The 23059-nt window shown below is 45.3% G+C and overlaps 1 protein-coding gene across 6 annotated transcripts in view; it reads left to right on the plus strand.

The window, feature by feature from the left end:
• LOC8043660 (FERM domain-containing protein 8) overlaps positions 1 to 23059 on the plus strand; it is a 69679-nt gene that overhangs the window by 21937 nt on the left and 24683 nt on the right. For 3 of the 6 annotated variants that reach the window (XM_040501281.2, XM_040501282.2, XM_040501280.2), the window contains 2 exons: positions 19788 to 19977; positions 21675 to 21938. In XM_040501281.2, the coding sequence (XP_040357215.1) occupies positions 19788 to 19977; positions 21675 to 21938 (454 nt within the window). Of the gene's footprint in view, positions 1 to 13640; positions 13988 to 19787; positions 19978 to 21674; positions 21939 to 23059 lie in introns of those variants that run through there. The other 3 variants (XM_040501284.2, XM_040211306.3, XM_040501283.2) reach the window with 2 other exon arrangements.

A 23059-nucleotide genomic window follows, 5' to 3' on the forward strand; every position in this document is an offset into this window, starting at 1 on the left:
GCGAGATATGCGCGTTACGTGTGTGTGCGTCCAAACCTCACCGTACACACTTTTTTTTTTTTTTTTTTTTTCGAGGCTGGTTTACGGATTTGCGCTTACGACCGAGTGCATTATAACTAGAGTTTCGCGTTTTTGATTTAACCCGATAAGAACCGATAAAAGTATGCCGAATTCATTTTCGGAAATTCTGTTTTAACCGGAAAAGGTCAGTACTGAAATTAAGATCGGGTTTGGATTGTTTTTATTGTGTATCAAGCCCCCCCCCCCCCCCCCCCCTTTCTCTCTTTTTTTTTTTTTTACCCGTGCGAATGAGTTACGAGCTTCGACAGATTTCAAAAAGGCAACGAAGAAAAAGCATGCCAAGAATTATGCTTGCGAATTTCGCTATTTAGGTAGAAGTGTGTCCTCCCGAAGCAAGTGGTAGCCAAGATTATGTTAGTCCTCTCTGAGTATGCTTCCCCGCGACGATTAATTCAGGTCACAGTAGGACCTCAGTGCCCCTAGAAGAGCACGTCAAGTCTGCACTTCACATGAAGTAACACATGAAGTAAAACGGTTCCCGTACAATGTGTCTGAATCGTTTAAGTGGAACTGAAAAGAAACGAACCGATAGGAAAAACATGCGCCTAGTATATTTTGGACAAACGTGCTTAAAATGAGTGCATTTGGCCAACACGTACATTCACCGATAAATACCGAAAACTTAATTCCAAATAAAGACCGGAAAAAGTACGCCGAATTTTATAAAAATAAAAACCGAAAGCGCGAACCCTAATCATAACTAGGATTCCATGTTTTCGGTATATACCGATAAGCACCTAAAATTAACCACCGAGGCGTTTTTTTTTTAATCGGTGAAAACCGAAAAAACACCAGTTTTAAAGTATCCTTTAAGAAAAGACAGAACAGAAAACGCCAGATTCACAAAAAAATAAAATGTTTTACCCTACTTTTTTTTTTTTTTTTCCTCTTTGATCCAGAACACATCCACACTAAACCGTCCTTGGGGTTGTTTCTTTCTATCGAAACCCCATTCCTTGCCCCGTACCCTTCTCTATTCTTTACCAGCATTACTGGAGAAAATATTATTATTTATAACTTAATAATTATAATATTTTCTCCAGTATTATACAGTCGCTTTAAACACATGCCCGATAAACAGGATCATATTTTCTCTCTGGCATTGAAATTAGACACCGAAAAACTCCGAATTCAAAGGGGAAAATAAACATCGAAAAATAACCCCCGAATTTCAAGAGAAATGAATACCGAAATCACGAAACCCTGCAATTGTAACTAGGGACGTCGCGAACTTTTGTCGAGGTTCGACTGGTTCGGTGAACATTCGACCTTCGTGTAAAGTTCGACGAAATGCGACTTATGGACAGTGTTCCCTGACTTCTCAACGATTTTGAATTTTGGAAACAAATAATTTAGAATAAATCATAACCTGTCCCCACAATTAAATCATAACCTGTCCCCCCCCCCCCCCCCCCCCCCTAAAAATTTAGACAACCCCCCTAATTTCTATTCCTGGGGAAACCCCTGGCAAGGAGTGAGCAGGTGTGTCAGTGCGCCGTCACTACACCTGGCAGATAAAGAGTATTTCTTTGTATGCGAGCAGCCAGATTTTTTTTTTTGTTGTTTTCGAATAAACCTTTAGTTGTGAGTGCGCCACGTCTTTGTCTATTACTTCGTCTCTGTTTGTTTGGCGCTTCCGTCGAACGATGTACCAACTAGCTCATCTTTCAGTCTTAATTAAGAAGGTAGTTTATTTTATATTTTTTAAGTGATTATCGATGTTTACGTGATATAAAAGCAAAAATGGGTACTTTCAATGCTTTCGTCCGTTAGTACTGCTAACCAGTGAATCGATGCAACCAACAAATATTTCTTGTTTCCTCTGCCAGGTGGTATCAGCTCGTTTTCACGTTTTCGCGCATGCGCACGAAAGTCGAAATGTTGTCGATATTCGCGTCGGAAGTTCGAGGAGACCGATCATTCGTCGAACTGGAACCTCGGAGAGTATGTAACATCCCTAACTACAACCTCTCGTGATATTTACAAGAAAACGCACACACAACTTGTCCGTATAACTCACCTGCACCTGATATATAACAAGAAAACGCACACTTGTCTGTGTGGGGGCTGACGCCATCTGGGAGATAGCCTTGGCACTCCATTTCACTAGAGCGAAGATTTTGCGGTATTTTCGAGAGGAAATCTACGTTTTATTTATGCAAAATCGTCGTTTGTAACATTTTACGAGCCATTAATAAACCAATGATGCGGAAAAAAAAATGAAATGCACGGAAATCGCAATTGTTCCACGGTTACCCGATAGTGGCGCAGATGCGTTGTCTCGTCGTAAGGTATCGCAAGAAGTCGTAACGCACTCGGTCATAAGCTATGTCGCAAGTGTGTGCACGAGCCTTCATCCAACCAATCGCAGAAAGTGTCCCATGACGTTGTAGTTTTAGCTTAAGTGTGTATCTGCAAGGGTTTCCCCAGGAATTGAAATTAGGGGGGTGTCTAAATTTTTAGGGAAGGAGGGTTAGGGGGGGGAGGGCATTGAGAATAGAGGAGTCGTTGCCAATTAAGGGGGTGCCTTCAGAAAAACAAGGAGGGGGATGTAGCCCCCCCCCCTTTCTCTCTATTAGGGGGTGTGTAGGGAAACCATTGCGTGTGTGCGCGCTCATTGTCCAGGGATCTACAGCTTCCAAGTTCCAACAGAGAGCAACCTTTCGAAATAGTATTTCCGTGCGAACCGCGGAAGACAGCGAGCACGAGCCGTTCACGAGAGAAACGACCGCTCGCTTCTTACTTTCGGGTAACACGTAGGATGGACGGCTGTTGGCCCTTTTTTTTCGACGTGTGTGCGTCGTTGATTGCGGTGGCGACAAGAGCGACCGCTATTTTCGTCGGCTGCGCCGTGTTGCTCGTCCAAGACGGTGATGGAAAGCGGCGGAGTGGAAAAAAAAATATGCCTCGAAACCAATTGAAGACGCCTTCCCGAGTTGCCGGGTTCGGTCGGACGTTCCGTTGCCGTACGTTCCGTTTCGCTAAACAACGGCACGCTCGACGCGAGTGGACAGCGCGACACGAAATAACGACGGCGAGGAAATAGTTATAGTTGCGGAGGGAAAACACAAAAAAACCAAAACGACGGCAGGAAGAAAAGCTTGTAAAAAGTTTTTCCATTTCCTTCCTGGGAAGCAGGTGTTCTCAGCGCGGGTCGCAGAAGGCAACTTGTGGCTCTGGTCACCGCGTTGTTGACGTGCGCGCTCGCTCCTTTTAGCTGCCTCGCGCCTGCAGCCGCTTTTATTGTCTGCTGTTCCCCCCCTTTAAAACGTGCGCCGCATTGTAAGAGTGTCGCGTATTTACGGTGAGCTACGCGTTGTTACCTGTCTGTACAGAGAGCATCCACTTTTCACGAAACTGCTCCCGGGTTTTCTTTTTCGTTTTTGATTCGTGTCTTATTGTGTGTTGTGTGAGAGGGATGCTTGTATATCGTATCTTGTATGTGTTGATGCCTGTATGTTGCTTGGATGCTTGCGTATTGCGTGTGCGTGTATGCTTGTGTCTTGTATGTGTGAGATGCTTGTAACCTTGTGTGCGCATGTGTGTGTGTGTGGGTGGGTGCTCGTATACCTTGTCTGTGTGGGTACGTCCTTGTACCTTGTGTGTGCGTGTGTCTGTGAACGCTTGCCTTGCGTGTGGATGCTTGTGTGTTGGTATCATGCGCGCATGTGTGGGATGCTTGTACCTTGTGTGTGCGTGTGTGTATGAGTGCGGATGTGCTTCTAGTGTTTGAATCTCGTTTGTGTGTGTGTGTGAATGTATGCTTCCTTCGCGAACTTCTCTAGGTTTCTTTGCGAGCCTGTGTAACGTTTGTTTGCCTGACTCCGTTTATCTATATACTGATTATGTGTGCGTCTATGTTCCTGTGTACGTGCCTCGTTTGTGTGTGGAAGAGATGGTCGTCGACGATGATTGTCCCTTAACTTTTCCTCGGTGATGCGCCGCAGCTACTCGTGATCATGGAATTGCGCAAAATAAGAAATAAAAAAAAGAAAAAAGAAGAGTGGCGGTCGGATTATAGGTTGTATACCTTCTCCCGTGTGGTCGCCGCGTCTTTTTACTACATTTTTTTTTTTTTTTTTTTTTTTAGCTTGGCTGTTTGGGTTGCGGTCAGCCCATCCCCGCCAGCGGCTGCCTTGCGGCGTGACATGTGCCGTCGCCACCTTATAGCGGTGTCACGTCCTCCGACGTTGCGATCGTTGCTCGCCCCTGGCACTTTTACGACTCGGTCGGTGCCGCCGCGGCGTTCGTGAGCGCCTGCGCGCCTCTTGCGTGCGCACTACGTGGGATAGGCGGCTTATGGGGGAGCCTGCTGCTGCGTTGGCGTAACTGCGCGCCGTCCTGATTTGTGCAATTTTTTTTTAATGTGCGAGTTTACCAACGATGTCGGTCTCGAAATATGTGGGACGATGTCCTTCGAGATCGTGTAAGCAGCGACGCGGTGCAAGTATAGTTACGGGCCTGGCTCCCGTCGAATGCACATCGGTAATCCGTATAAGACCTCCAGAAGCGATACCGATGACGTCATGTGCAGGCGTTGACGTCTTGTGTAGGCCTTGTCTTCTGTAGATGGTACTGGCCGAATGCGCTGGTTTTTAGGTCCGCACCCTGTATACGATGGTCACTTTGGCCAGTGGACGTGCGGCTGCTATAACTTAGCGTCTTTATATAGTGCATCGCGCGGTGGCGATTACACGACTACGCGCCCGTACGCAGCTGCGAACGCTTCGCCCACGGAAACCACACCGTACGAGATTATATGGGCGGTTTTCACGACTTTTGTTTCTTGACTCGCGCTTCGAAATCGTAATTTTCCCTTCCGCGATCACGGCCGCCGACTCTGTCCGCTTTGCGGACAATTTAAATGAAGTCTTTAAAACATCTTTTAACACGTGCAGCGTTGCAAGAAGGAACAGAAACCTAGAATAGCGCCAGCGCGCCGTTTCCGCGTGGACAATGGCCGTGAAGGCTATTAACACCAAGAGCACGAAGGCGTGGCCAGTTTTTGCCTGTTTTTATTTCCTTTCTCGAGCGTCGCCGTGTCTGTTTTTGTGTTTGTTTGTTTTTGTTTGTCGGAGTACTAAAATGTAAGTCCTCCGTTTAGGGATGCTATAAAGTCATAGGGGGAAGTAGTCGCCGCTTGGACACGGCCGTCTTTCCGTATTATGTCCTCTCGAAACGGCCAAAGTGAAAACGGGTCACGTGACCAAAGTCCCCGCTTTCTCGACCATCGGGTCGAATCGGTCGCGGTCCTGTTGCTGGAGCTTCGACTGTGTCCTAACCAATGCCGCCTGAACAATCGAGGCCCGTGCAATGGCATTTTTGACGTCATCACCGTGAGATCGTGAGCGCAGGCTGTGATTGGACACGAGCGCCGCGTCAGCGTTCGGCTGGTCTTCGCGTCCAATCAGCGCGCTCGAAGGACGCTCAGCGTCGGGCTCGGGCCCAATGGCTGAGTTTTGCGTCATCCGAGTGCGATGATGTTCCATGGAGGTACAGGAGGACATGTTTACACGCTTCGAACATTCTGGGCTCGTTGGTGTGGGGCCTAACGGGCCCTCGCATCCCAAAAGTAATTAATTTTCTTCGCCAAAACCCAAAGTATCGTCTCGAGAATCGAAGAAATTACGTGTTCATCTAGAGTGGTTTATTTGATGAGAAAAGCAGACGAAATCATATACTGAAATCGGAGCGCGGAGGGAACGTGACGTCAAAGACTTGGGGAGTTACCATGGTCACTCTTGACAACCTAAGTGACTCTGCGGAGTTTGTTTATTTAGTTCAATACCTCCCAGGCCCGAAGGCATTACAGAAGGAAGTGGTGATCAAAAATAAAACAAATAAAAACGGCATAGATATGCGATAGGACAACATAGAAAAAACAATTTGAGGGCGGATTAATAACACAAAAAAATATGTATCAATGGCAGATTTAAAATTGAGTGAATCCGTTATGGTGTCGACCGAGGTGGGCAGGTGGTTGCATTCGTTGCTTGAACTGTTTCAGTCCCGACTCGCCACGACCACGCGATCAAGTTTTCTTTCAACATCCTCGCTCTGTTTTGGAGGGTCGTGCAAAGTATTACTGGTGGGCTTTGTTATTTTGTGTTATTGGAGGTGTGTCTCAGAGGTGACAGAAGGACAAGATGGGCCTCAGACGTGGCATATGTACAGGGTGCGGCCGTAAGGACCAGATTAACCAAAAAATAAAACAGCGCCAAAAAACGAAAAAAAAAAAAAAAATCTATGGAGGACAAGAAGATGAAGCGTACAAACAGAGCGCTGACTCTCAACTGATTTATTGGAAGAAAACACAAATTGACAAGCATCACGCATCATCAAAAAACATCAAGTCACCCCCCCCCCCCAGGACGTGTCAAACCTGCTCCCCCCAGGACGTGTCAAACCTGCTCAAGACTGCCAACTTTTTGCCAAATAATGCCAAAGGCAAACTGACGTACCTTTTTTTTTTGCTTCGAAATATTAAAGGCTTCTAAATTTTTTCCAGTCATCTGTTGGCTGTGTCGTCCTAAGATACTCGTTTTATTAAGCACGGGTTTGCAACCGAATTTATCACAGTGTACTGCCAAGTTACCTGCTAGCGATGACCTAACCGATAGAGCATGCTCTCTGCATCTGCCGGTCTGTCCGACGTAAACATTGCCACAGGACAATCTAATGTTGTAAACTACACCGACAGCGCGCGGCATATGTACATTGCCCTGTGGTCCTTTCCACATACAGGACTATTAACCCTACTCCTGTCAACTTTAGCGCAAAGAAGCCATAACTTTGAAGGCACCGAAAAAAACACTGACACTCCATGACGTTGCGCTACGTAAGGACCAACACATTTTACACGCCTTGCAAATTTCGAATTCTAACCCTACCTGAAATCGGGCACGCAAATGTCATTTCTCTAAAAGCGTTAAGTTTTATTTATTTGTTATCTCAACTTAGATTAAAAAAAAAATATCTTTAAAAAAATGGCGGCCATGCATGCATTTGTTTGGTTTGTGAGCTTGCTCCCAGGCGGTCATTCTTCATATATTCCGTTAAAACTATTAACTATCGCGATTACTCGCTCATCGCCAGCCTCTGTTTTTGGTTTTTAGTGTTTCGCGTTCAGGAAGCCACCCTGGAGCGAGCTCATAAACCAGTGTGCAGATGACAAACAAGCTGGTATAGGACATAGGAAATAGTGGCCCTTTATGTTTTGTATTTAATATTTCACCACCTCCAAGTTCAACTATAAAGAAAAAAAAAAAAAAAAAAGCAAATCTAGCGAAACGACGTTTGCATGCCCGATTTCAGGTATGTACGTTTGGAATTCGAATTTTTCGGAACGTGCCTAAGGCACAATTGTCCTTACGACTTCTCCGTGTAACAAACTATCGCGGATTTTTGTTTTTAAATATTATTTTTATACGTTCTATATATTTTTTTTTCTTTCTTTCTTTTATCCCTGAAGGAATAATATTGAAACTACTTGCGTGGTGGAAATTTGTGCTAATTTGGAGCATAAACCTACGCGGTAAAATTTTATTCCCACCAATACCTTTTCAAAGCGAAATGCGGAAAGGTGCCGACGTCGTGTTCCCACCAACATTGTCGCGCGGTGTACAAGAAGGCAATTCGAGTTGATTAATTGTTACGCGTATTACAAACCCGATCCACAGGACGAAAGCATAAAAAAGAATGCACGTACTCCACACATGCATGTTTTTTTTTGCGTCCTCGACCAGGAAGACGCTTGCTTGCACGGGCACACAATTCTGGAATACGTATCATCGTACTAGAGAAGCGCCCGATTTTCAAAAGGGGGACACGAACGCTTTCGTCGCCTGTCGCTGAAAAAACAGCAAAAACAAATCACGTTTGTTTGTTTTTTTACGTAGGATATTTGTGTGTGCTATAGCCGCACGGGCTCCCGACACACTCGTGTTCGTTCGCCGGGTGAAAGTTGAAAGAGTGAAACATCCGCACATTGTTCCCGGACGCTCGTCGATCTCACAATAGGCTTCCGTGATCGAAAAAGTACGCACGCACAAACACACACCGTGGCTGCCCTGTTGGCATATCGTGTGTACTCCGTTTGACCTCACGATGAACCGCAACGGACGCTGCGACCCATCCCAGCCAATCCGGAGCCGTGAATGGATCACGTGACTGCGTACCCCGAGCGTCGCTGCAGCTGCGCTTATAAAGAGTCACTAGAAATAAGCTTCGTTGAGAGTGCCGTCACTCCATTCCCGGACTCTCTTGCGGGCGCCGCCATTTTGGTACTTAGCTGTGGCGTAGCCAGGGGAGGGGCTTATTTCCCCCCTCCCACCCCCCTTGAGATGAAACCTACCCCTAACATACATTTTAACCCCCCCCCCCCCCCCCCGCCCCAACAAAAAAGAGAAAAAGAAAATGGACATTTTAGTTAAAGTTTCTGGATTTGTTTGCGTTTAATCTGAGGCACCCCCCCCCCCCTTTTTTTTTTCCTTTAAAAAATATTGCTGGCTACGCCACTTGTGCTTAGTGGAGAGGGAGGGGGGAAGGGGGGGGGGGCAACTTGCGATTGTTAGGGTTCGAAAATGCGACTCGCTGCAAGCTCAGGCGATGTGGTTTTACGCTGTCGCGGGCTGTTTTAGCAGGCAGTTTTAGTAGATCGTTCCTATTGGCCTCGAGATCGACCTAGAGGTGGCGCTACGGTCGCGCTATCATCATCATCAAAGCGGGGATAGGAGAACGGCCGCCCCATAGGCTCTCCATGTTCGCGCGCGAGGCGGCGTAGATTCTTGCGTTTATTTTGTCGCATACTATCGGTGGGAAAACAATTCTTGCGGAAAAGGATGCAGTACTGTTCGGTGCTTCAGTGAAGATCGAATCGTGTTGCCAGTGTGCGGCCTAAATTTATATAATCGCTTCTGTCGGTGCGTCTTCTGCTCTAGGCAGACGTTGGAAAGCATGGATCACCACGACTGAGGCCTGTCTCCGTCTGAGCTGGAATATTTATGTTAAGTATTTGTTTCTTTTAAAATGAATGTATCGGTTCATCAAGGTGGCAATTAAAAAAAAAAACAATAAATTCCAACCCAGATAACACAATACTGGTACTGTAGGCTGTGAAATCGCAGCTTCTATGCTTTTTAACTTCTAGCTTTTGCTGTAATATAAATATTTAGAATGAAGATAAGTTAGCGCTGTATTGGAAATTACCATGCTATTGAGCTCTTCTGCCCTTTTACTGTGCGATAGTGTGGGTAAGTGTTTTGGAGTCTGAACAAATCTACTGCGTTGCGATGAGGAGAGAGAGTCTCTTCCAGTTAAATTCTACAAACTGCACGGTTGGCAGGCTAACTGAAACAAGTGAAACAAACTCTTCTAATATATCTGCCGTGACTGATAAACAAGTGTAACCGAGCAACGCAGCAATGTTCCTGTTATTAAATGCTTTTCTCGGTAGTGTGGGTTCACCCGCTTCAATTTTCTTGGTGAGGGCGCGCATGTCAAGAGGCTAATACTATAAATTTCTGGCTAAATAATTGTAGTGGCAGCTCTCGGCAGCGATCCAGCACTTGAACGGTGCCAAGCTCACGGGACAGGCACGAGCTAAGGACACGAGGTGCCAGTACCACGAGCTGCACGGAATCTGGAATTCGGCGAAGGGCCCCTCGATGAGGTAGTCAAAAAGGACAGTGTAAACATTGTAAATAAATATGTAGAGTATGATTTACCGAGCCTCCACTCCTACATAATGTTGTATTCAAACACAGTAGACTTTGCAACCCAAACAAACGACGCGCACTACGACAGAGACAGCATCGGCCGCAGCGATACTCTTTTACTGATGATGGCTAGCGACCTTCACGAGACTTTCCGATCACCCTCCGCTCTCACCTAACGTATATCGGGACTGGGCAGTTCATCGAATAACTTTCAGATTATTCAAGTAATGCTTTAATCACAATTTTTTTTTCTTTTTTTGCCGGTTAATTGGAATTTTGTGCTGGAGAAAGTCAACAAGGAGTAAAAAATGCCTGCTTCAATATTTTTGACGTCTTTATTTCTTTTGTGACACAGGCTTGCACGGTGAACCACTTCTGCGTGCTTCTCATTTCGCCGAGGGTGATTACACTGTTTAAGTATAAATAATAACTAAAAAAATACTCCATTTTAAAAGGCTTATTTCCCGCGTTCATGTTTATGTAGGACTCACAATGTGAAGTTTAGAATGGGAATGCAATATGGCCATTTATGGCATAGTAAAACCAATAAAAAAATGTGTAGTTTTAACCTCTTTCACGCAATATGACCGGCGAAAAATCAACATACGGATGTATTGATTGATTAGTCTATTAAAGGATAGCGATCAGCCCGATTAATTTTCTAATCAAACCACAGACCCACTCAAGATTCAGTGCTTTATGAAAGCCACGGTTTGTGCGAGATAACAAAAATATGTGGGACCAGCGATTGTATACAAGCCAACATAGTAAAATTATGGAAGCTTCCGACTTAATAATAATCGCTTTGCTGAATTTTTACGCTTGGGAAACGATACAAGACAACCTTCAGTAAGAAGAAACGGCAACAAAAATATAAAACATTTAATAAGGAATGTCAAGCTCAGCCTGAAACGGGCTTGCGTCGTCGAGATCCATGCTTCTGAGCGTGCGCCCGTAGCAGACGACGCACGGCGGTATCCCCGCTTTCGCCCGTTTCCGATTTCGGCCGCACGGTGGCGACACGGTTCGATCTCGAGGCGAATATGACTCCGATAACGGTACTCTGCCGCCGCCTTAGCGCATGCATCGTATCGTTTCATTTAATTTAATTCATTTATTCCGCAGTATACAAAGGAAACAGAACAGTGAAAATATGAACAAACATCATGCAAAAATAGAATATAATGAAAAGACGTGGAAAACATACATATCAATTTACGCAGTATTGAGCAGACGCACTTTTAAATTTGTCGACATTTAGTAAAGACACAATGTTTGCTGGAAGTTTGTTCCAGTCGGGAAATGGCCAACTAAAATGGTGATGTCTGGAAAAGTTTAGTATGTGATGTGTGTAATAGTATCTTTATGCTAATGATCAAATCGAGGAAAAATACGGTGTGGCGGCTGAAAAAACGTTCAAGCTTGAGGAGTGGGTTATTATAATATATGTTATGGATGAAGGTTAGCCTAGAAAGTTTTCTTCTGGTAGAGAGGAGTGGCAAGTCTGCTTTTCTTTTTTTTTTTTTTTCAGCTGAGATACGCTTGTGTGTCGAAAATAATCTTTGTAAATAAATCTGCTTGCCCTGTCTTGAATTGACTCTATTTTTTTTTTAATTAGGTAGTCTTGAGAAGGATTCCATATGATAGAAGCATATAAGTGAGACCGAACATATGATTTGTGAGCGAGTAAACGAACCTCCGGAGGTGCCATACATAAAATTCGTCTTAGAAAACCTAATGACCTACTAGCCTTGCTAGCCATATAATTTACGTGATCTTGCCAGTGTAAGTTCTCGCTCAAAATAACTCCTAGATATTTGTAGTTATTTACTTTCTCAATTGACAGATGACCTATTGAGTAATTGAAGCTTACAATGGATTTTTTTTTTTTTTTTTTTTGTGGAGAAGCTTATGAATTTAGATTTTGAGGTATTGATGCTCATTTGCCAGCGATCACACCACAAAGAGAGGGCGTCTAAGTCATACTGTAGTGAGAGAAAGTCGGTCTGGTTTTTGACAGTTCTATTAATAACCCAGTCGTCTGCAAAGAAGGAAATGCTAGTGGCAATAGCATTAATATAGATAAGGAATGACAAGGGGCCCAAATTTGATCCCTGAGGAACTCCAGAGTTCACATTAATACTAGAAGGAACATTACAGTGAAAAGAAACTGCCTGCGTTCTGTTGGTCAAGAATTCCCGAATCCGGTTAATTAAAGAACTATCAATATTAAGACACTAAAGCTTTTTATGTAGGCGTTTATGTGGCACGCGGTCGAACGCCTTAGAAAAATCAATACAAATTGTGTCAGTCTGTACTCGTGAATGTATGTTTGTGTGTAGATCGGTTAATAATTCAAAAAGTTGGGTTTCGCAAGACCGGTTCTTCCTAAAGCCAGGCTGGTTTATGAAAATGAAATCGTTGTCTACAAGAAAGTTCATCATAGGAGTGTACAAAACATGCTCAAGAATCTTGCATGGGACACTGGTGAGAGATATCGGTCGACAATTACAAAACAAAGATTTACTATACTAGATTTGTAAACTGGAGTGACGATTGCATGTTTTCAGTCATGCGGTAGAATGCTCTGGTCTAAGGATTGTTGATAAATCTGTATACAAGAAGCCCGGCATATGGCTGTGTTTGATAAAAACCCGAGACTGCGGGTAAACGACACAACACTAAAAACCCGCAGTCTCGGGGTTTTTTCAACCATGTGCAATGTACACCAGCTCGTTCGCGCCCTTACTTTTTGTTCATATGGCTGTGTTAGTTTTAGTAGCTTGCAACTGATGCCGTGGGCACTAGCAAAAACCGGAGTGGCAGGTTTTGTATTATACTGTTAATATCATCCGGGTCAATTTCAATCTTCGATAATAACGAATGGTTGTGTGCAAAATCACACTGAGGCAGCGGGTAAGACTCTTCGGTAAGGGAAGTACCGGAGTCATCGGAACGATCTACTAAAGCTCCCTCGCATTTCTGGAGGACGGAAAGCCGTTCCCATTCTAATTTTTTTCAGATAAAGCCGCCGATAACCGAAGCAACGTGTTTAGGCAACAGGAATGGCTCAAGGTTCGTTACTCCGAAGCGTATAGCTTATTTAGTGCTCCCTTCCGAGGGTCAAGCGACACTGACACGTCATTGGATTGGCTCCGGATGGCTTCGTCCCTGCGCAGTCCATGGCAAAGAGAAACGGGCCGCCGCCTGAAACCGAAAGCAGAAGAAAGCCAAGACCGAAACGAATGGCCAGCCTAAATAAGAAGAGTCGCGCGCGAGTGCCCCCGTCGAATCAAGGCCATAGTTCGCACGCATGCGCACTCGGCCAGGCAGGCACGCACGCACGCGCGCGAGTGCCTTTCCACGCTTTATTTATTTATATTGTGCATTCCGCGTTTTTTTTTTTTTTTTTTTCTGCACGTGACGCCTGAGCGAAGATGGTCCCTGTCGTGAACTTCCCACAGTGCACCAAGGAGGGAAAAAAAATGCAAAACAGAAAGGGAAAATGTAAGAGTCATCGCGCGGGAGCAACCGAGGAGCAACACGCGGACGCGCGAAAGGATGAGAGAGAGTAAAAAGCAACAAGTGCACTCTTGCAACACCCTCGCCGGCGAGGCAAGAAGAAAGGGGTCAAACCTCGTTTGTTTTTTTTTCTTTTTCGCTTTCTTTCGTCTTTTCGTTTGTTTTGGATGGATGGTCCCTTCGTTTCTTTAATTTTACTTTTAGTGTTTCGGTCGCTTCGAGTGTCGTCGTCTGGCTTTTTTCACCGAGCGTGTGTCTCGTTGGAGGAGTGCTTCTGGTCGCTTCTCCTGGTACTCCCCGCGCTCGCCTCCCGCTTGCCGCGAAACTGGACTGTAGTGAGAACGGGGAAGGGGGGTGGCGCGTGAGATCCTACTTTCTCGGTCTCTCTCTACTCCATTCTTCTTGATTGTTGATTAGCGCGAGGGGGGTAAGAGCTGCAAGAGCGAGCTCGTGAGCGCGCGTGTCTGGCAATTGGGGAGGGGGGCAAGAAAGGATGCTGCCTTGCCCGTTGTTGTGGTGGTGGCCCCTCCTCCTCCCCTTTGCCGGCGCCCGTGCTCTTGTCCGTTACTTGATGTCGGTTCGCCTTGGCGACTGGCTGGCTGCGTGCCGCTCCCCGTCTTCTTGGCCACCAGCTGTCGCCCTTTTGGACTTTGCATACGCCTCGCCGAGTGAGTCGCCTTTTCTCTTTGTTTTCTCGATCGGGAGAAATGGTGCTAATCCAAGTTGTGGTCGTTGGACGGTTGTGTCTCTGGCTAAATTCGCGACTTTCAGGCGATGGTTTGGTGGTAACCGCGGTGTGAGAATCGAACTCCTGGCGGCCATATCCGTATGCGCTGCTGCTGAGCGCGTGCTGACGGCGAGCTTCCGCAGTCCTTGTCGAGCGTACATTTAGCAACATAGGGTTGCCGGTCTTAGCAGGCTATTAATGTGAGCTCGTTCTGAGCATGCGCTCTAAACATTGCCCTCAAATATGGCGTCCAGTGAATACCTCCTATAGTTCGTGGATGATGGACTTCATCGTAAAGGTCGGTTCCCTCGCGTAGCGCTAAGTCTACGCGAGGGAAAGAACAGCGCTGATGCGGAGCTGACTTAGCGCGAAGCTGGGGCTGCATCAGCACGGTCAGCGCTGGGTAGCGCTGCGCCGTATGTGCGAACAGGCGTTAGTTAGATGCCTGCATGTTTACACTTTTTCTGACCAGAAAGAAATGAGTTGAGCCTCTGCTACCGGTCGCATTTAACGAAATTAGATTTACTCGTACGAGCGACAGACCGCGAACCTCGTACTGTTGTTGTACACCGATCAACCAGATGACAGCCATTTTGATAGGTACTCAGTTCGTCCCCTGTGCGTCGTAAAAAAAAAAAAAAAGATGCAAAAAAAAAAATCTTTTTTTCGTAAAATTTGCAGTTAGACCGACTGATTGGAACCGGGGAGTTGTGCGGCTTACCGAAGAATCGAGCGTATTGGTTAACTCGACTACATTAGTTAATAACACTGACAAAATCAGAACGGCAAAGCGTCTTTTTCTTTTTTGTTTTTCTTTCACATGCCCGGCTTTTAGAGCGCGCTGGTTGCCTTCCGTGGTGCTTTTGCGGTGCGTCCCTTCTGTCGTGATTTTCCGGCGCGCGCTAGCTCCAAGCTCTCGAGACACCAAAGCACTGTCGAAGGTAGGAAGCTCGCGCTGGAGGCGGGAAGGACCTCCTTGCCGTTCTCGCCCCGTCGGTAGCTGTAACGATCGAAAGGGACAAGTAGAACGCACGACACGTCTTTCGACTGCAGCTGCGTGAAGGAAGCGGGTGGGTGGAGCCCAAGACTCTTCACTGCGACTATACGAAGGATTCCTGTATAGTTCGAGTCCAAGGGTATACCTTCAACAGTGGCAGTCGAAAGATGTGTTTAGCCAGCGTTTGTGTGTTCTCGCTTTTGACTTAATTGCAGACTGTCCTTTTGAGTTAATTGCAGACTGTCCTTTGTTTAATGTATAGATTATGCTCCGTTGACCCTTAAGCTGAGACTAGAAGCTCCGCCTTCAGTACGAGCTCGCTGGCTTCCGCAGTGCTTTGGTTGCGCTTGCCCGCGCGTTCACGCCTGTGCTAGCAAGGACAGAAAGCTCGCGCTGAAGGCGGAGCTTCTAGTCTCAGCTTAAGAGGCGGACGAAGTGGAGTGTCTGCTACTTTCCGTGACCGCCGCCATGACAGTTTATTTGCAAGACTCCGTTTTTCTTAGAAGCCTTCGCATACATCGTAGTGCAAGAACGTCAGGAATGCATAGTCAGGAAGCTCGAAGAACAACGCCGATGCCAAGAATGCTGTAAAAAGCAAAAATCTTCTTTTATGTGCAGCCCCTCTCTTCACATTTTATCGCATTTTATCATTGCACCGATCACTAAGTTCTCCGACGTTTTGCAAACATTTACCGTTCGAGATTATTGTGGGCAGGTTGGCTAGCTACGTTGAGTGCGCTTCCCGCTGCGCTCTGCTGTGCTGCAGAGAAGCGACGTCTGCGGAGGTGACATTGCGGTTCTGCGTATCTTGCTTCGCCGCAGCGCAGCCGTGTGCTAAGGAGGAAAACCACTCCTCCAGAGCGACATGTTGCACGTGTACAAATTTTAAAAAAAATTATGAAAAACAAAAAAAAAACGGAAGAGGGTTTTGGGGGGGAGGGGGGGGGGAATTTTGTGGATTTAGATGTGACAGTTATTTGGTGAATAACCTCATTTTATGCGTAGTGGGGATGCACCATTGGGTTTTATTTTATGAGAAATCTCATTTAGTTAGATTTTAGTTAGGAACTAAATTAACTTAAGCCATGGAAGCTTGTTTACAACATTAGGACATCTGACTATAATTTTTTTAAGAATGGTAGTTTTTATGCGTAATTACTTTACCGTGCACTCGAAATCATTTTGACAGTGTTATAAGCCACCATTTCTGATAGGTAGTGCATAATTTTGATCTTCCAAATACCGCCGAAGCTTCAGTCTGATTATATATGCAGATCTGAAGTGTTCGAGGGCTGCCTGATAGACGGTGTCAGTGTGTTCTCTCGTACGTGGCCAGACTCAAACTCAAATGTGTGAACCGGTCTTTAGAAATCCGGCATATTCGTTTTAAAGCGTTCTTGTTTTTGCAGAACCAGCCTCGTTTACAAAAGGTTGTTGGTGACGTAACGCTGCCCGGCACCGACCGGGAATTTTGACAAAGGCATAAACACTGTTGCCTGCATCGTAGTAGCGTTTGATGTAACCGCTAGACTGGATGGGCATTAGCATATTGTAGAGTGCACGACGCTGCCTTTTTGTTCGACGGATAGAGCAAGTAATGCCAAGGGCGCTCATTCTTTATCAGTGACCCCCTCCCGCCGAACAGTCTTCCAAGGTCTGTCTTTGCCCTCTTGTAAATGATCCATTATGCTTCGGCCTTTCCTTTGAGCTGCTCTTGGTTTTCCCACCGACAAAAACTTCACTGTTGTTTTTCTCTTGGGAACAATGACAGTGATCGCGATCTGAAGACCCGTAAAGCGGGACTGTACAGCAGTGAACTAAAAGTATTTGAGTTGCTGTAATTAGTCACAATTATAGTCACTAATTACTTCCCGACTTGCATGGAAATTTCAGTAGCAGTAACTTGTTTTCCATTTCTAGACCGACTTCGTCCAATTACTACAGTTGTTCTTTTACGTTTTGTCAAATATTGAAATTAACATTGATTTGCTCCATTGTGAGACGAATGCTGAATCGAGATGGAACTGATTGTGTATGGTTTCTGTATCAGCAATTGCAGCCCTATGCTTGCTGCATTGGAATGTTTTGAGTGATGGGAACATAATTTGGTTATCTTTTTTGTAACTCCTGCTCGACATATCTGTTGGAATCTTGCTGTTCTTCTTGTAACTCAATTACATTTTGACTTAAATTTCCGTTTTCACAGCTCTGGTAAGAGGGCAGTTCATCATTTCGCATGAAATCAGCAATTTGTACTTCTCTTCCTGCACAGTACAGCACCTATTTCATTACAAATATGACCACCCCTTGAGCACAGTGTTCACCTTTTTGATAGTTGTCCGACTTTTTCACGCAAAATTGAGGTGCACTAACGGTAACTGCAGGTCCGAAAAGTATGCACTATCAAAAATCGCTTCAGGGTTCATCTTAAGATTGTCCGTGTCACAGATTAAAGTGAGAAAATAGTAGAGTGTTGTGGGGAGAGGCCCAGAAAAAGATATACACCCTCTTTTTTTTTCAACTGTTTAATTTAATTTCCGCGCACCATGCAGTGTCTCAAAATAAATTGGTTGCCTGCTCTTTCTAAGTAGGTCGTAGTTGTATCGGCAGGAAATTTTGGAAATTTGGGTGTCCACGCGCTATTTGTGGGTCTTCTTAAACTGAGAGGGAAGAAAATGGTTTGACAGAAGACAACTTTAGACGAGGCAGGATGTGAACATACTCTATTTAAATTAACCACAGATATGTGGTGCTGTGGGATTGGGTCCTCTTTAGATTGCAGCAATTGAGACGAGGACTTTGCGTCAGCTGAAAAGTCAATCCTGGAAGCATATCATTTCACTCGAGTGATTCTTTTTAGGTCATACCTTGTTTAGTTGACATAATTGACTGCATTACGCAGGTAGAATTGTCAAACTGCCCATGGATACAGTTTTATTGCTTTCATTTTGTTGTTTCCATAGAATACCGTGGAAGCGCCCATTTAATTCAAGCGCCCATTATTAACGTGTTCCATACTTGGGAATTTCGCAAATTATACGTTTAGTGCCCGATTTGACCAGGCGAGACGTGTGACCATATCTAGAGTGATCCAGGTTTCAGTGAAACTGGAGTCGGTGCTCCCCTGGTATTTTATGGCAAGTCTTTAAAAGATAATGGTGGAGTAAATGAACACTGCGGCAATCCAGTTGTTCTGGTTTGTCAGGTTTGTTGTACTAAGTCTTATTTTTGTAAAATAAAAATAAAAATGTTTTTTTGGTGTCTGATGACATAGCTAAAGAAAAGTGACACAGCCCAAATGCACTGTCTGCAAATATATAAAAAAGAGCATATATATATATATATATATATATATATTTTAAGCAAGGAAACACTTTTTTTTTGTTTATAGGTTTGTAGAAACTACCAAGTGAAGTGTATGTGACCCCAGTGTGCACTTTAAATGTTTGATAAGCTACGAAATTTATTTCTTCAAATTTCTAGAGCAAGGGGCTACTGCATAATGTCCCAAATTACCATGTGTGAGACACCTGTAAAAAAAAGATTTCAGAAGGAAGCAAACAGTACAGGATTCTGGTAGTTTATTCCACACTCACGCCGGTGCTATCAGGGATGGGATCTAATTCACTGAGGTTTTTCAGTCCGTTTTCATTTGCTATCGGCATGACGAAATGGTGCTGGTGCAAGCGTGGGTTTCTCAATGTCCCCAGATGCTGGGAACTAGGACGGCGTGGTTGCTCCAGTGCTAGGGCGTACACTAAGTTTTCACAATCGATCCGACTTGTTTGCACTTTTTTTCTCGAGGCCTTTTGTTAATGGGCGTTAATCAAGGACAACAATTAGCAGGGGCGTTTCCCCACAAGCAATTATCTGGTCTCCGTTTTGCGGTCCAAACGGTGTGAAAGCGGGTGCTTGACTGTCGCACGACACGTAAGTGGATAGGAAAAGCAAAGTGTCAAATGGGTTGTTGTGATTACCCTGTCATCGTTATTTCACGGGTGCACCTACACGTAACATGGAGGTCTCTTTGACATAAATGGCTTTGTGATAGGCGGTCAGCCACTTGGTGCTGTTTTTTTTTAAGTGGGCCGAGAAAGCGCTTAGTGTTGAATTTTATTTGCGTTTTGCCACGGCTGTAGCGAGTGAAGTGCACTGCATTTGCAATTGAGTTTTCAGCGTGTGTTGGAAGTTTTAATCCAGGAATTTCCTAGTCCGAAATCATTGCATCGTTCTTCAAAGCATTTTGGTGAAAGTTGTTTTATAGCTTTTTCCTAACTTCTAATGATTCAATGTCTCTTTTTACATTGCTCGGTTATTGCTTTTCATTATTCCTTCCCACAATGTTTCACTATCCCATTCCACATTTTTTCCGTGTCCCTTTAAACACCGTTTCATTAGCTTTATCCACATTGTTTCACTGTCTCTTTCTATGCTGCTTCAGTGTCCCTTTACAGAATATATTTTTTTGCATTGTTTCATTGTCCCTTTCTGCATCTTTTCATTACTTCTTTCCACATTGTTTTATTATCCCGTTCTACACTGTTTATTATCCCTTTCCACATGGTTTCATTCTCTCGTTTCACTTTGTTTCACTCTCCCTTTTTACTATGTTTGATGTCCCTTTACTCACTCATTCATTATATTAATCCATGTTGCTTCAATGTCCCTTTCTGCATCACTTCCCATATTGTTTCATGGCCCCTTCTTAACTCGTTTCATGGTCCCCTTGACATTCTGTCTGCAGCGTGTGAGCCTGATCTCGATGCGGGATCTGGTCCCCGAGTTGAGCAGTGGGAGCAGTGAGGACGAGGCCAGCATGATGAAGCACCTGGAAGGCAGCCAGCAGCCGCAGCCCTGCGAGAACTACATGACCCATAACTGCGTCACCATCATCCCGGTCGAATACCCTCGCTCTGACAGCTCCTCGCTCTCCGGTGAGTGCCCTGTGCTTGTCTGGTGCAGCCGTCATCATTGCTGACATTGGTATGTGTCACAAGCAAAGGTTTGCACCTCTGTTGTACAAGAAGTTCCCGAGGCTTGAGTTGGTTAAAATTTAGTGCTGTTATATTTTTATGTTTTGTGTCATCTCGAGTCCAACGTGCACCATGTTAAGACATTTGCTTCGTGCGAGAGTTTTCATGTCACTTTTCGAATAGAGCAACTCTTCGAACAATCCATCGTCCTTTCTAGATTTTTTCTCAACCCCCATTATAAATTTTTGATTACGTAAATATAAAGTCACTTAATATTGTTTTACATGGTATGAGACCTCAAAATTATTTGCAAAAGGATGTGTTCGACGTTGAGCACTGATATATACTATTCTTTTATCCAGTTTCATTTGACTGTGTTTTGAGCTTGATACATGCACATTTTCCCTTAATGAAGGGCCAAATGGGTCACGTCCCTTACAACATGCAATTAGAAGGAACTTTAAAGCAAAAGAATAAAGAGACAAAACACAGTCTAGACTTCAAAAGGTGTAATCATGTGCATGCTGTTTCTGTTCTTCACTTTCGGAGTTTGCTTTGGCCATATTTCTATACTTCGTTTCAGCTTCGGTCCGAGCGCAGCCGATGTTATGAGCCTAAGGGCCAATCAAACAGCGAAAGAGCCACAATGTCATGGCGTGCTCCCTGCAGTTGATAGGACCAGCCGATATTCGCCGTTTCTCTGTGCGCGTTCCTCCGCCGGCTAGTCCTATCAAGCGCAGCGAGCACGCCATGACGCTGCGCTTTTTGCGCTCTTTGATTGGCTCTTCGGCTCATAACATCGGCCGCGCTCGGACCGAAGCTGAAACGAAGTATATCTATACTCGTTTCACATTGCGATGGACTGCAGTGGATGCCGTGAGCCATCTTGCACTAACGCAATGCTGCTCAGGCGTCACGTGACTTTGCACATCGCTGCACCCTTCTGTAAAGTCACATGTCTCTGGCATGGCCCTGGAGTGGTGCTGATCTGTCGTAAGGTGAAACAGGGTATAGAGGGGTTGCACAGAGTCACGACTTCGAGAGTCACGACTTTGAGAGTCACGACTTCGAGAGTCACGACTTCGAGAGTCACGACTTCGAGAGTCACGACTTCGAGAGTCACGGGTCCTAGAGTCACGGGTCCTAGAGTCACAAGTCCTAGAGTCACGGGTCCTAGGGTCACGAGTCCCAGAGCCACGGGTTCTACAGTCGCTGCTCCTAGAGTTGCCTCTTAGAGTTGCCTCTTAGAGTTGCGGCTTCTGCAGTCGCGGTTTCTGCAGTCGCTGCTTCTGCAGTCGCTGCTCCTTTAGTCGCTGCTCCTGGAGTCGCTGCTCCTGGAGTCGCTGCTCCTGGAGTCGCTGCTCCTGGAGTCGCTGCTCCTAGCGTCACTGCTCATGCAATTGCTACATTCTGGAGTCACTATTCTTGGAGTCGCTATTTTTGGAGTCACTACTCTTGGAGTCGCTACTCTTGTAGTCGCTACTCTTGGAGTCGCTACTCTTGGATTCGCTACTCTTGGAGTCGCTACTCTTGGAGTCGCTACTCTTGGAGTCGCTACTCTTGGAGTCGCTACTCCTAGAGTTGCTGCTCTTCAAGTTGCTACTCCTAAAGTCACGACTTCAAACGCGACTCACGTCGCATGCGAAACTGCCGCGTAGCCACGCCCCTGCGAGGTCTGGCGGACAAGCGGGACTACGCAGCCCTCGAGCGCCATTCGCCCTACGTGTTGGCGATGGCACCGCGGGGCCGGCAGCTGCCGACGCCGACGCACCACCCACACCACTGCTACCTGTCGCCGAGCGTGGTGCAGCACCACCAGCCGCCGCCGCCGCAGCAGCACTGTCAGGACGACGGGTGGCGCATCCCCAGGGAGAGGATCCCGGCGCCGCAGCACCCGCTGCCCACGCCACCTCCGGCCACAAGTAAATGCAGGCGCGTCTCGGAAGGAGCGGAGTTGCAGGCATCAATGTTTGATGACTGAATAGACCCTTTCCGAACTACAGTGCCTTCTGGTGGCTAAAATATTGGTTCACTTTTACACGTGCTAATGGCAGTGAAAGCATAGTATTTTGTCAAACACTGTCAATTTTGTGTGTCAGTGGCAGTCGAGAATCGGTCCTTCACTATAAGTTTCTTTCTCTATTTGCTTCAGTTTTGATGGTGGCAAAGAAGCTGCCACTCTGTGCAAAGTGCTGACTCAAAAAAGCCCTTGATGAAATTTGCCACGTGAGGAACTTCGGGGTCGAGCATCTGCCAACCGATTATATTAAATGAGAGACCGAAATGAATGTTATAGACCTTTTTTTTCCAAACTTTTGTGGTACAAATGCTGCATTATGTGGCATAAATACTTTGTTTTCACAACTTTTTGTGTCATAATTTTGTTCACTGAGGTTTTGATTAGCCAGTAAAAACTAACCCAAATTCTATGTACTAGCTTTTTGAGAAAGTTGGATCAGCATCAAGTGAGATAACCTGTGCTGACCCAAGTCATCCTTTGGCACTCGCTTTCAAGGTGTCTGGACAACTTGCTTACCATGCTTCCCTTGAAAATATGAAAGAAGGAAAACGAGAGAAAATTTTAAGTCCTGTTTTCCTAAATTATTGCTTGTTTTTGGTTTTTTCTTCAGACATCACTAACTTTGCACTGTACGTAGTAACTTGCATGTGCATTCTTTTATATGCTTGACAGTTTTTCTACACAATAATCATGCCAATTATACACATTTGCAAGTCCGCCTTCAGGGAGCCGTTGGCTGGGGTGCACTTGGATGCATCATAATTCGATTACGAAGTGTTGCTAAGGTGTCGTAATCAGATTATGACCGCAACGAAGCGCACCCCACTGAGCAAGATGGCGGCGCCCTGACATGGACTTGCAAACATGTTTATGAATGCACTGCTAATTCTGATTTTTCGTTTTGATAGTTTTTGCATTTCTTTACCTTTTTTTTTCTTCATAAGTGTTGTAAAATGTTTTAAACTTTTAGTATCCCTTATGCTGGTACATTGTACTTTTAAAGTATTAGTGCCTGTCTTCTCT

The sequence above is a fragment of the Ixodes scapularis genome, unplaced genomic scaffold (assembly GCF_016920785.2).
Source record: "Ixodes scapularis isolate PalLabHiFi unplaced genomic scaffold, ASM1692078v2 PGA_scaffold10__122_contigs__length_95168666, whole genome shotgun sequence".
Lineage (NCBI taxonomy): Eukaryota > Metazoa > Arthropoda > Arachnida > Ixodida > Ixodidae > Ixodes > Ixodes scapularis.